The sequence below is a fragment of the Rhineura floridana genome, chromosome 2 (assembly GCF_030035675.1).
Source record: "Rhineura floridana isolate rRhiFlo1 chromosome 2, rRhiFlo1.hap2, whole genome shotgun sequence".
NCBI lineage: Eukaryota > Metazoa > Chordata > Lepidosauria > Squamata > Rhineuridae > Rhineura > Rhineura floridana.
Window position 1 is genome coordinate 183,224,570 of NC_084481.1, and position 13,678 is coordinate 183,238,247.

Here is a 13,678-nt window from a genome sequence, read left to right on the forward strand (position 1 = left end):
CTAGCTCCATACGTGTGACACCAATTTCCCTCCAGTATTCCAAATAGTAAGGAAATGCCTAAAAAACCCCACATTTTAAAAACTCAGTTTTAGAGGCACAGTAATGATCTACACTGATTTATTTCAGACCTCTGTACCAACATACGGTTGCCTGTTTTTTTAATATGATCAACATTCAGCTCTACAGATTTAAACAATAAAGAAAATAAAAGGAACATCCCCACTTATGCCAGAAAGTAGTCACAATGGGATTATGCTGATCCCTGTGATTTCAAACAGCAGATCACAAACTAACAAGATCAGTTTGGTGGACGGACTTCAAAAGAGGGACTGTAGACCGCCAGACCTCCCCATTCTTTTGGTTTAACTCTATAGCAAGTGTTGGGGAACCTTTAGCCTTTCAGATGTTCCTGAATGACAATTCCCATAATCTCTGCTCATTGGTTATGTTTGCTAGGGTTATGGGAGTTACAGTTCAACAACATCTGGAGGGCCAATGGTTCCCCACACCTGCTCTATAGTGTAAAACCACCCATGGACAACGCTGGTGTTTCAACATGTCACAAAAACTACATTCCAGGTTTCAATTTAAAATCATAAATATGCTCCTGCAAGTCATTTCAAAAATATGATGTAGTAATGATTAATATGTGTATACATATAACAGGAAACTAGGCATGATGACAGTTTCGGAAGCAGCCTGCCCACACACATGCCTTTCTGAGCAAAGTGTGTATATCAGAGGCAAAACAAGCAAATTAACAGTCGCACAAGATGCATCTGTTTCTGGACTTTACTACTTTAGATTGCAAAGTTGATTGTTTGAGTGATTTCATGCAAGAGATGGTCCTACACATTCAAAACTAGCACGCAAGGAAAAATACTGGGCTACACCCACCTCTCTGGCCTGACAGTTTTTTATGAGCAGGCAGTTTTTGATGCGGGGCAGCAGTCAAACACTCACTCCTGCAGTTTGAGGTACTATAAACCAGAACAGTTCTACTATATAATGAATATCTGCCAAGTGTGGGCCTTAAAAAATTCTCCATGAAATTCTGAGATACACAAGTGTCTTCCATGAGTGTTTCCAAGCAGTCAGCGTGACATATGCAAATACTTGCAGTATTTTGCATGGTAAGGTAAAACTTACACAAAAAACAAAGTTTATTTTAGAGGGGAAAACCATGATGAGCAATATCCAACTATGGTCACTTGTGCCTGTGCAAACAAGACTTCACTTCTCTCTCCTCCCATGAACCCCAAAATCTGCTCTGGAGGGTTGGGAGAACCTCCAATGCACACTGGTGGAGCATGAGGGAGGGGGAGAGGGGGAGGGAGGGGGGGAGAGAGAGAGAGAGAGGGAGGGAGGGAGGGAGAGAGAGAGGGAGGGAGGGAGGGAGGGAGGGAGGGAGGGAGGGAGGGAGGGAGAGAGAGAGGGAGGGAGGGAGGGAGGGAGGGAGGGAGAGAGAGAGGGAGGGAGGGAGGGAGGGAGGGAGAAGTCCTGTTGCATCCACTGGTGCAAGATTAAATTTCGCTCAGTGGTTTTCCAAATCAGCAAAGCTTTGTATAAATGCTCAATTTTACCTGGACTAAAGTCTTCTCTGCTGTCCTTAGCAAGGGCCACAGCATGTTCAGATACCTCAGCTGCCTCTCTCTGTACAAGCTGATGCAAACAAGCTAGTACTGCTCGTCTCAACAACAGATATGAACTAGAGAGATTCACCTGAAATATATAGACAAAGGATGTAAGCTGGGTTGCATTTTTGCAGATAGCATCTGAAAGACATGAGCCTGGAGTTCTCTAAGCAATAACATTTCTGAAACAAAATTAGAAATTGGATATCAAGAAGAAAAAGCCAGAGGACAGAGGAATATTTTTTTTAAAATCAACCTTTCTGAAATGCAATATTTTATAAAAACAAACCACTCATACCCAGTTTAGGATCTGAGCCAACCTACGCTATCTTGACTGTGTTTGGCTGATGTTAAAAATTTAATCTATTATTTCACTTTAAATTTCTGTACTGTAAATCGCCTTTAACACATATGGCGGAAAAGTGGGATACAAATTAATATTAAATACAAATTAGTGGGATACAAATTAGTATTAAAAACAAACAGATTTTAATTACTTTCACTGTAAATAAATTAAATCCTTATAAAATTAATTATTATATTTTTGGTTGTTGTAAATTATTATTCATTATGTATTATGGTGCACTTCCAAAGAAACTCCATTCACATCAATTTTAACACATCAACGTACAACAATTTTAAATAGAACATTATACCAAATCAGACCATTGATCCATCTGGTTCAGTACTATCTACACACCGACTGGTAGTGGCTCTCTAGGATTTCAGACAAGAGTCTGTCCCAGCTCTATTTATCTATCTATGAATGAAAATGCAGTAAGCAAAAAGTTATATTGCTATGAATGGTGGAAGGCCAAGGTCTCTCTTGAATAATACACAATGCACCAAAACACTGTGCTAATAATTTCTGTGAAAGACCTTGGATAGTATAGTATACTATAAGCAGCTAGTATAGCAAGGTCTGTCACTCTCTTACAGTAGCCTCCAAAATGTTGTTGTTTAAATGCTACTTTTGAGAATTTCATGATCTTAATTTACAAGCTCATACCAACATATTTAACTGCACTCATTTTGCTAACTTTTAAAGACTACTCTACAATAAATCCACAGGCACATTCAACTTGCTGAATTGTATCTAAGCCAGAATGTTCATATCCACCAACATTCAAGTTTAAATCCAGGTTCTAAAATAATGATGAAACAAAAAAACTAAATGAGCATGGAATTACAAAGAAAGTTAACATGTCTTTATCATTTATTATCTTATACCCATTAGAAGCCTGAAAAATGGGACAGAGCTGGATGATTACTACAAAGAAACCTTGTTGGAAGGTCATGTACCTTATTTATCAATGGGAACTCATCAGAATGATAGGTGTGACAAAAGGACACAGAGAAGTGGTATGCAATCACAGTTCTGTGTCTAGTATTTCCTGATGTTGCTGCATGCACACTGACTTATAAAAATCATTTAACATGTAGAAAAAAATGCCCAGCACTACTTTAAGAAACCAGAAACATAATAAAATGCTTGAAATTAAGAATTCAAGTACACAAATACTTTATGCAACATTTATTCAAGCTGATCTCATACCGTCTTGAGATTTATGCATGCTTTAAAAGAACTGCCTGTTCCTTTTTTATATGAAAAAGCCAGAACACACAAGCTTAATTGCAAGACAAAGCAAAATGCACATTTCTGATCACTTTCGTTTTTATGAGGAGACGGAGAATGGCAAAACTGAACACAGAAAAAGTGCAAGCAATACATACAAGTCACACATACATAAACACACACACCCTTAAAAGGTGGCTTCCTTTTTTAGTTTAAAAAGTTTTAAGTTAAACTAATGCAAAAATAAAATATGCACAAAAATGAAATGTACACAACAAAAATCTTAGTGCCAGCTAGAAGGATGTTAAGGAAGAATCAGGTTAGACTAAAACAAAACATAACTCAACATGCCAAAAGTATTTGTCTTGACATTAATGGTTAAATAGAGAAAAAAGGAGAAAAAAACACTGAAAATTGCTGTAATTTTAACAATGCACAGAGACCTACCAACACAGAATTTTCCAACAAGATCTCCTGCACAAAAACAAATGATAATCCAGTCATGACAAAACCTAGGTATCAAACCCCATAGTGATCCTGACTCCAACAATACAAAATAAATTCTCTGTCCCAAGAAGAGCGCTTGCTTATTTCAACTTTCATTACTTATTACTCCAGGCCCTTAAAATTAAAAAGCCAAGTTCCAATACAAACAGCTCAAAATAGCTAATGAACCAATGAAGGTGCATTAGAAGCCAATGTATGTTTTAAATTTATGCCAAAATAATTGTTGCTTTATTCAGAAAATCAAACTACCATATCTACAGAATGGTACATATAGGCCTGAATGCAGAGAGCCCCTCATGCTATGGGCAGTGGCTGATTCTGAATTGCAGCCATAATAATTAAAAATGATTTAAAACTACATCTCTAAAGTCTGATATTTTTTCTTCACATTCCAATATTTATTGCCAGAACCAAGGGGAAAGGCAAAATATCTTAGTATAATATAAAGCTATGCAAACCAGATCTCTAAAGGATCATTATAAAAGAATATATAGAAGGAATTTATCTCTTGGACAACATTATTAAACTCCACATATTTCTATGGGTCAGGCATGTCAAACTGCATTTTCTAAAATTCCAATATTTTAAAATGGAGACATGTCAAAAACATTCACTAACTTTGTATAATGTTTCCTCTGTCTCATTCCATTAAGGCTACATTATTATCAAGGAATCTTTCACTTGCTGATAATCTAATGTGATATGTGTATGCCATCACCTGCTGGCAACGTCCTTCTGCTGTCCACACAGGACAAAATCATGTCAGTGGTTACATTAAAGAATAAACAGACACAAACCAGACATCAAACTGACAGTTTTCAGAAACCAGGGTAAGGACTTTTCTGTCTCCCAGGATGCTCTGCAGCGTGCCCTGAGACTCACCATACTTTAAACAAAAAAAACTTCAGGGAGAGTTCAACATGAAACTGCTGATTTATAATTCATTACAAAATATGATCTTAATCAGTCCCATGGGTTTCTCTCCCACTATAGGTATTAAATTGGTATAGAAAAGCTACAAAGACAGCATTATTGCCAGTTGCTGCTGTTGTTCTTAACTTGAGTATGTTTGAGCTTTCCATATAAGTTTCATATACCCTTTATATTTCACAGTCATTTTGCTCCTGCTGCTTACAGTTTCTCTCTCCATGAATCTATGCCATAGGATTGTTGTGAAATGCTTACCTATGATTCACAACATCATTTGCAGGGCCTAAATTGGGGTAGGGCATTTCGCCATTTTCAAGAGGTGGGAAATTTCCATGTTGTTTTGATGGAGGAAAAGCCTTCCCCCCCCCTAATAATGTAAGCATGACAAACCAGGTCTTTCCTTTTTATCTGTGTGGTGGGGGAGTGACATAGTAGCTTGCTACCTAGCAACCCAGCCAACTGGGCAGCTACAGCTGCAGATGTCTGACTTGCTCTAACAATACTGCTCACAGAGCATCTCCACATCTTGCTATAAGCATACTTGCTATCACCAACTCCTCCAGCCACACAAGGAAGAGGGGAAATGTTTTGCCACACTACCTCCTATGGCATTTTTCTTCAGAATATATATGTTTTCAGCCCAACCCAAACATTTGGGGGTTGGGCATGTGACAAACTAATTTAGTTCACTGAACTAGGTAACTGGTTTGTTGAACCAGTTGTTGCTATTTTAGACTGCATTAACAGAAGTATAGTTTCCAAATCGTGTGAAGTATTGGTTCCCCTCTATTTGGCCCCTCTATTTGGCCCCTCTATTTGGCACTGGTTAGGCCTCATCTTGAGTACTGCATCCAGTTCTAGACACCACACTTCAAGAAGGATGCAGACAAACTGGGATGGGTTCAGAGGAGGGCAACGAGGATGATCAGGGGACTGGAAACAAAGCCCTATGAGGAGAGATTGAAAGAACTGGGCATATTTGAGAAGAGAAGACTGAGGGGAGATATGATAGCACTCTTCAAGTACACAGAGGAGGGCCAGGATCTCTTCTTGATCATTCCAGAGTGCAGGACATGGAACAATGGACTTAAGGTACAGGAAGCCAGATTTCGACTGAACATCAGGAAAAACTTCCTAACTGTTAGAGCAGTATGAAAATGGAAGCAGTTACCTAGGGAAATGGTGAGCCCACTAACGCTGGAGGCATTCAAGAAACAGCTGAACAGGCACCTGTCGGATATGCTTTAATTTGGATTCCTGCATTGAGCAGGGAGTTGGACTCAGTGGCCCTTTCCAACTCTATGATTCTTTGATTCTATGAGCTAGTGAATATATCACTTCATGCATCTGACTAAGTGGGCTCTTACACATGAAAGAGTATTTCACAATAAATCTGTTAGGGTTGTATCTAACAAGCAGAGCAATCCAAGCCCCTGATCCACCATGCTGGAGGGGGTTTAGATGGATTGGAGGTGGAGTTCTGCTGGGCTCTGCCATGGGGGAGCTCCATTGTCGAGGAAGCCCTCCAATGCATCCACCCAAATAGTGGTGCAGGGGCGGGGCCAGCAAACAAATAAAAGTTCATGTTACTCAAAGCTTCTAATTAACCTACTTTAAGATGTTCTATTACACTTGGTTCAAAACCTTTTTTCTTTAAGGTACAATTACTTTAACTATTTTCAAAGCAGCAGTTCAAACCGTTTGGTTCCAAAATCACAAAACAAAGAGATAAAGAAAACCATTAAATATATATACTTACACACAGGCACCGTACAAGGCTAGACAAGTTTACATGACGAGGAGCAAACATATGAAGCTGCTGAAGGCAAGAGATGGCTTGAGCTTGGACAAGGCAGTCAGGATTATCTTGCATCACTGCACAGCCCAGGAGACAAGATGCCCTTAAGGTTGAAACTGTAGTGCTGCTTCCTACACATAGGACAAAGAAGGAGGGAGAAAGGTTTCCCTCTATCAAGTTCTTTTTAATCTAACAGCAGTTAACATCATCAAAAACTAAACTATTATTTTTAATTCAGTACGTGTTGCCTACACCAAAACCTCAACAGCTTTCCCCAACCTTTGGGACCCTAGAAGTTGCTGGATAACAGTTCCGATAATTCCTGACCATTGGCCATATTGGCTGCGGTGGACGGTAGGTGGACTTCAGCAACATCTGCTGAGGACCCAAAGGTTGGGAAAGGATGCAACAAGACTTACAACATTAAAAAAAAACCCAAATAATTTCACAACATCCAAAAATGAAGTTCCTCCATTAAACAAAACTATACATAAAAAGAGATTTTCCCATACCAACAAAATAGCAGGAAACCCAATGACAAATTAAAACTGCCATCTAGGAGAAAGATGTTAACTTTAAAACCCTGGAACAAATAACAAACCACTACAACTTACTAAAAAGCACTGTAAGTCGGGGAGGGAGGGACGGAGGGAGGGGGAGAGAGAGAGAGAGAGAGAGAGAGAGAGAGAGAGAGAGAGAGGAAATGCCTTTGCCTGGTGCTGAAAAGATTGTAGAGAGGGCATGAGATAAGCTTCCTTGGGAAGAATGTTACGGGGGGGGGCAGAGTACCACCAAAATTATCTCTCTCTCATCAATACCCTCCAGACTTCCAATACCTTTAATAAGATATGCTTTTTATTATTATTAAATAAGAATGTTTATTATTAAAAATAATTAATATTTTATTATAATAATATATTCATTATAGTAATTATAACAAATATGTTTATTTTTAAGATTGCTAAAGCATGACCCTATGAACAGCAAAAATGGATTTATTTCAATAGTGCAGAACTGATGGAAAACTCATAGCACACTTTTGATTTTATGAAAGGCTTTTTCTTTATCTATGCAATAAAGGAAAAGGGGACAACTATTCACCCAGAGTGAAAATTTGCCTAGACCTCAAGACTAGGGGTTCTCCTGGCAAGGAAAAAGAACACTGGTTATATGAAGCACTCAGGAAAAGGAGTATGCAGCAAGTCATCATCTGTTTCTCCATTAAATGAGCTTTGAAGGCTATGAACTACACAACGATGTTTGTGCAAGACTCTGGGTAACAGCTCCTTCCAATATGCATGTCTGAACTTTTTTCCCCCCTGTACTTACTGTACTCCGTTCACATTATGTTAAATGAGAACTAGCAAAACAATTATCTCCCAATCCCAACTTTATGATTATCAGCCTGATTCCTGTTCATCATTATGTTGCAAATATATGCATACCTTGCAGCTCAGGACCCAAAGTGGCTATAAGCGCATTTAAACAGCGACCAAGACTTTGATGGACTTCAGTGTAAGCAGGAGGCACAGTCAACAACAACATGAGAACAAGAGAGAGGGTAGATTCCACATGCACATGATAAAGAGGACCAGCAGAATCAATGACCAGTGACAGAGAATGCAGTGCCCAAGTCTGTAAAATACAAAAAATGCTGTGTTGTCACACACAAAAAGTAATTTGCAAAGTGTGATCCAAAATAAAACTACTGTGTAAAATGGTGCACTTTCGTGAAACAGTGAGAATAACAATTAATTCAGCGCAGTAACATAACTGGAAACGACAGGAGTTTAAGTTGAATGACCTGAAGAAACGTAATTGATCCTCCTGGCAGAACTAAGGGAAAGGAAAAGTGAATAAGTACTGATTTTGGCACACATGATATAAACTGGACTGATCTTTCTTGCCTTCCTCAATAGAAGCTCACCTATCCTCCTCTAAAAGGGAAATCAGAAGGGATGATACTAGCACAGGAAAGGGGACAGGTTTAGTGTAGGACAGGGTGGGAATCCACCTAGCTCAGCTCACAGTGAACATGCCTGTCTAAGAACTACAGGAGAGTGAGCGAGCGAGCGAGAGCACTCTGCTCACAGTAAGCCCAGGGAACAAGCAGAGTCCTTGCCTCCCAGAGTTTTAACATTCTAGGACCCTCTTATCCTCTATCCTTGATTTGGAAGAGGTAAGTATACGGTTCAGTAAGCTGAAAAACTGCAAAGGAAAGGACAGTGCACAGGGCACTTTGAACAACCACCTTGCTTGTCATAATACAACTCCTTTGTCCCAGATGCATGTGCCATTCATGGAGAGGCTTCACTGCTCCCAACTCAATTCAATACACGCCACAAACAACAATAAAGTTAAAAGCTCAGGGATATATAATGTACTTAGGAAAGGACACATACTTTATAAAAGGACCATTGAACAATAAGTGTACATTCAAATGAAATAAATTTTTGTAAAAGTTTGTTTCTTTATTTTTATAGACTGCTTTTCCACTAGAAGCCCCTCAAAGGCATTTACAGAATAAAAACAGGCAAGTCCAATAAATACCTGTACTTCAGGTGAAGTGCTGTCCTGAGATAATGTATAAAGTATTCCCACAGATGCATTCAGGTGCTGAGTAGAGCCTATTCCTCCTAGATATCTATAGAGAGATCCCAGAGCCAAAGAATGTCCTGTTCTTGATATCACATCTCTGGCCGATTTTAGCCTATGTATTGTAGAAAATACATATTTTAAACTGGATAAGAACCACTTGGAGCTCAGTTTGGTTGCTGGAAAAGCGGCATACAAACATCAAATCAAATCAAAAAAGCATGGTGACGAAAGCAATGAAGCCTGGCTTTACAAGATGACTTTAGTGAACTGAAAAGAAAAATATATCACTAGTGTCAAGTCTATTTATAGCAAAATGGTATCCTCAACTCATAAGCCTTAAAGAAAAAAAGAAAAGCAATGACACTGTGGGGAACCTCAGGCCCAAAGGATGAATGTGGCCCTCCTGTGGCGCTCCAGGCTTCTCTCTCTCTCTCTCAAAACTCTCTCCAGACTACTACTACCTGAGTGTTTTTGCCTGGATGGAATGTGTCCCTGAACTCTGATGAAGTCTCCTGCTTGTCCAGATGGACAGCACAGAGAGGTATGTGTGAGTGTGTGTAGAAACAAGTCTACTGTACAAAAGGGAAAGTTTACATTTATTGCTCCGCCCACTTTTGCCTCTGGCCCCATCCATCACTGGCATGTTTCCGTGGGAAGGGTTCCCAGAAGGGAATGCTGCCCGCCAGCTGAAAAAGGCTCCCCATCCCCGCTCATAAGGAATGACACAAACAATACTACTTTTGCCCCTGCAGTTATCCTGTTGAGGCTAGCCTAACGAGTATTCCTAACTGGAATTCTTATTCCTATGATAAATCTCTTCTATCTCCTATCTGTGCAGGCAGAATGTCTGTATATACTTTATGCCTCCTAATTCATAACTCTGCATAATCTGATACATGCATGGAGTTTTTACACATGGGGCCAACTAAAGAGAGTAATAAAAAAAACCAAAACAAGAATACACCAAACTACTTTGCGATGAAAGGCTGAAATGCAGATCTGTAAAACTGTGTTGGGCTTTAGTAGACACAGAACACTCAATCCTATGCTTACTCATAAGTAAAACCAACTGTGTTCATACAAAACATTTCTGTATGCAGTTTTGACTAATGTACACATTTTTGCAAGCTATTTCTCCTAATACATTTTTGTATGTTATTTTGACTAATATATTCATTTTATGCACATTTTCCTCTAATTTCTGCATTTTTGTAAACATTGTTTGGTTGGAGAACTGTATTGCAAAGTTTGGATAAATGCAAATTTTGAAGGTTAGCTGCGTTTTGGTTTTCATATTGTTTCAGAAAGTGCAAATTTGATAAATTCGGCTTCAAATGTGACCTCAACTGAACTTCTGTCCCATTCCTACTTCCAGGTAGAACAGATCAGATGAACCACTTTGACAGATATGAATTGCTCCTCAATTGAATTGCTCCTTAATATTTTTTATACTGAAAGCAAAGGGAAAATACATTTAAAAATATGTATGTACTTCTTAAAATTGCCAAAATATAAGTGTAGTGTAAGTATAATTTATAGGCTGCACTGAAATAGTGAAGTTATTTTTTACTTCAGTAAATGTGGTACATGTTTGAAAATTTATCAAAGTGACATTCTGAGATCCCATTAGAAACTTTCTTTCTGCCAGACAAGTGTTATTCTACTCATGATCTGCTTGTAGACTTATTTGATTTATATCTTACTTTATTTATTTATTTATTTATATCCCACCCTTCCTCCCAGCAGGAGCCCAGGGTGGCAAACAAAAGCACTAAAAACACTTTAAAACATCATAAAAACAGACTTTAAAATACATTAAAACAAAATATCTTTTAAAACATTTCTTTAAAAGCTTTCAAGCCATCTTTTTTTTAAAAAAGTTTAAAAACATTGTTTTTTTAAAAAGGTTTAAAAACATATTAAAAAGCAATTCCAACAGACGCAGACTGGGAAAAGGTCTCGATTTGAAAGGCTTGTTGAAAGAGGAAGGTCTTTAATAGGCGCTGAAAAGATAACAAAGATGGTGCCTGTATAATATTTAAGGGAAGGGAATTCCACAGGGTAGGTTCCGCTACACTAAAGGTCCATTTCCTATGTTGTGCAGAATGGACCTCCTGATAAGATGGTATCTGCAGGAGGCCCTCACCTGTAGAGCGCAGTGATCGACTGGGTATGTAAGGGGTAAGACAGTCTTTCAGGTATCCTGGTCCTGAGCTGTATAGGGCTTTGTACACCAAGACTAGAACCTTGAACTTGGCCTGGTAGCAAATGGGCAGTCAGTGCAATTCTTTCAGCATTGGGGTTACATGTTCGCAATACCCTGCCCCAGTGAGCAGTCTCGTCGCTGCATTTTGCACCAGCTGCAGCTTCCAGACCAACCTCAAAGGCAGCCCAACATAGAGCACATTACAGTAATCGAGCCTAGAGGTTATCAGTGCGTGGACAACAGTGGTCAGGCTATCCCGGTCCAGAAACAGCTACAGCTGTCTTACCAGCCAAAGCTGGTAAAAGGCACTCCTAGCCACTGAGGTCACCTGGGCCTCTAAGTGACAAAGATGGATCCAGGAGCACCCCCAGACTATGGACTTGCTCTTTCAGAAGGAGTACAGCCCCATCCAATGCAGGCAACTAACCAATTATCTGAACTCTGATATTATCAATTATCTGAGTTTGCATTGGTTACCTGTATGTTTTCAAGCTCAATTCAAGGTGCTGGTTTTAACCTATAAAGCCTTACACGGCTTGGGACCACAATACCTGATGGAACGCCTCTCCCGACATTAACCCACCCATACACTACGCTCAACATCAAAGGCCCTCCCGGGTGTCTACTCCGAGGGAAGCTCGGAAGATGGCAACAAGGGAGAGGGCCTTCTCAGTGGTGGCCCCCAAATTATAGAATGACATCTGTGACAAGGTGTGCCTGGCGCCAACACTGTTATCTTTTTGGCACCAGGTCAAGACTTTCCTCTTCTCCCAGGCATTTCAGCATGTGTTTTTTTTTTTTTTTCAATAATTTTTATTCAAATTTTCATAAAACATACAAGACGAAATCATAAAACATTCAAAGACAAAAAACAAAATCAAAAATAGTTAAACAAAAAAAAAAAATAAAAATAAAAAAAAAAATAAAAAATAAAGAGTAAAATATTGACTTCCCATTTGTCAAGGATCAGATCAGTTATAAGTCTATAATATATAGCAATCCTGTCTCTTAAGTCATATTATAAAATCACTTTCCTCCAATAGTTATCTTACTTAATCATCAAATCTCATAAACATTACTTTATTCTTTCCGCAAAAAGTCAAAGAGAGGTTTCAATTCTTTAAGAAATATATCTATCAATTTTTTTTTTCCAGATAAGCATATCGATTAATCCATCTCATTACTAATTATGATAATCTTATTGTCATAACCATAGTCAAAATAAACATTTCAATTAATCCATCACATCAGAATCTGTTAGGTTCAGTAATTTCAGTAGCCATTGTTCTATTATCCCTATTAGTTCCATTTTCCATCTTCCATCTTCAGTAGTCTTGTTAAGTCCAGTAATTTCAGTATCCAATCTTCCATTATCAGTATTCCATAATAATCTTGCTGTCAAAGCCATAGTCATATAGTAAGAGTCTGATGGGAATTACCTCTATCCCAAATATTTTCTTGCCATCCATTCTGAATAGGTTGCTGAAATACTGCTGTAAAATCATATCTCTGTTCTTTTTTTCAAAATACACTGGGTCATCTCTTGAAAGTTTTTCCATTGTCACATGGCTGCAGTTAATTCCATAGATTTTCTCTATATTGGGCTCCATCACATCATTCCAGTCCAGAAGATTATCCATGCCATTGATAACTTTATCTCTAGAATCTTCATTAATTTCTTCAGAGATAACATTGAGTTCCAAACAATAGATTTTATTTCTAAAGTCCATAGACTCCAAATCTTTTTCCTGTTCCACGTTTGTTCCAATCTCCGGGGTCTCCTCTCTCACAGGGACCCCTGTTCCAGTCTCCAGGGTCTCCTCTCTCACAGGGACCCCTGTTCCAGTCTCCAGGGTCTCCTCTCTCACAAGGACCCCTATGTCTTTAATCTCCTGTGTCTCCAAACAATAGATTTTATTTCTAAAGTCCATAGACTCCAAATCTTTTTCCTGTTCCACGTTTGTTCCAATCTCCGGGGTCTCCTCTCTCACAGGGACCCCTTCCAGGGTCACCTCTCTCACAGGGACCCCTATATCTTTAATCTCCTGCGTCATTTTACTCATTCAATTTTCAGCTCCTTACAACCCTGTCGCAGGTTTTGTTTCGTTATCTCAATCTCATCCATTATTTTCTGAAACATAGTTATTTCCAGATTCTCAGCCACTTTCTTAATTGCCATTTTAAAAGAAAAATATAGGAAAACCACTTCTTATTTCAGCAACAATTGGGTTAATACTCCAAACTTGGTGACATCACAGTATAAACAGAGCAGACAGCCTTATCTCTCCATACTTAAGTAAACAAAATGCAGTTCCCAGGATCGAAACAATTAATGGCGGTCGTCAAGAAACAGATTCGTCAAAATAAAATAGACCAAAAAGAGAGTAGTCTCAGACAATATAATATTCTTCAAAATAAAAATCTGGAA

General features: G+C 38.7%; 1 protein-coding gene across 5 annotated transcripts in view; it reads right to left on the reverse strand.

The window, feature by feature from the left end:
* Positions 1 to 13,678, reverse strand: part of HEATR5A (HEAT repeat containing 5A) — a 144,875-nt gene that overhangs the window by 53,145 nt on the left and 78,052 nt on the right. For 4 of the 5 annotated variants that reach the window (XM_061611594.1, XM_061611591.1, XM_061611593.1 and 1 more), the window contains 5 exons: positions 8,997 to 9,156; positions 7,892 to 8,081; positions 6,408 to 6,577; positions 3,659 to 3,685; positions 1,585 to 1,723 (listed from right to left, as the gene is read on the reverse strand). In XM_061611594.1, the coding sequence (XP_061467578.1) occupies positions 1,585 to 1,723; positions 3,659 to 3,685; positions 6,408 to 6,577; positions 7,892 to 8,081; positions 8,997 to 9,156 (686 nt within the window). The remainder of the gene's footprint in view (positions 1 to 1,584; positions 1,724 to 3,658; positions 3,686 to 6,407; positions 6,578 to 7,891; positions 8,082 to 8,996; positions 9,157 to 13,678) is intronic. The other variant, XM_061611592.1, reaches the window with a different exon arrangement.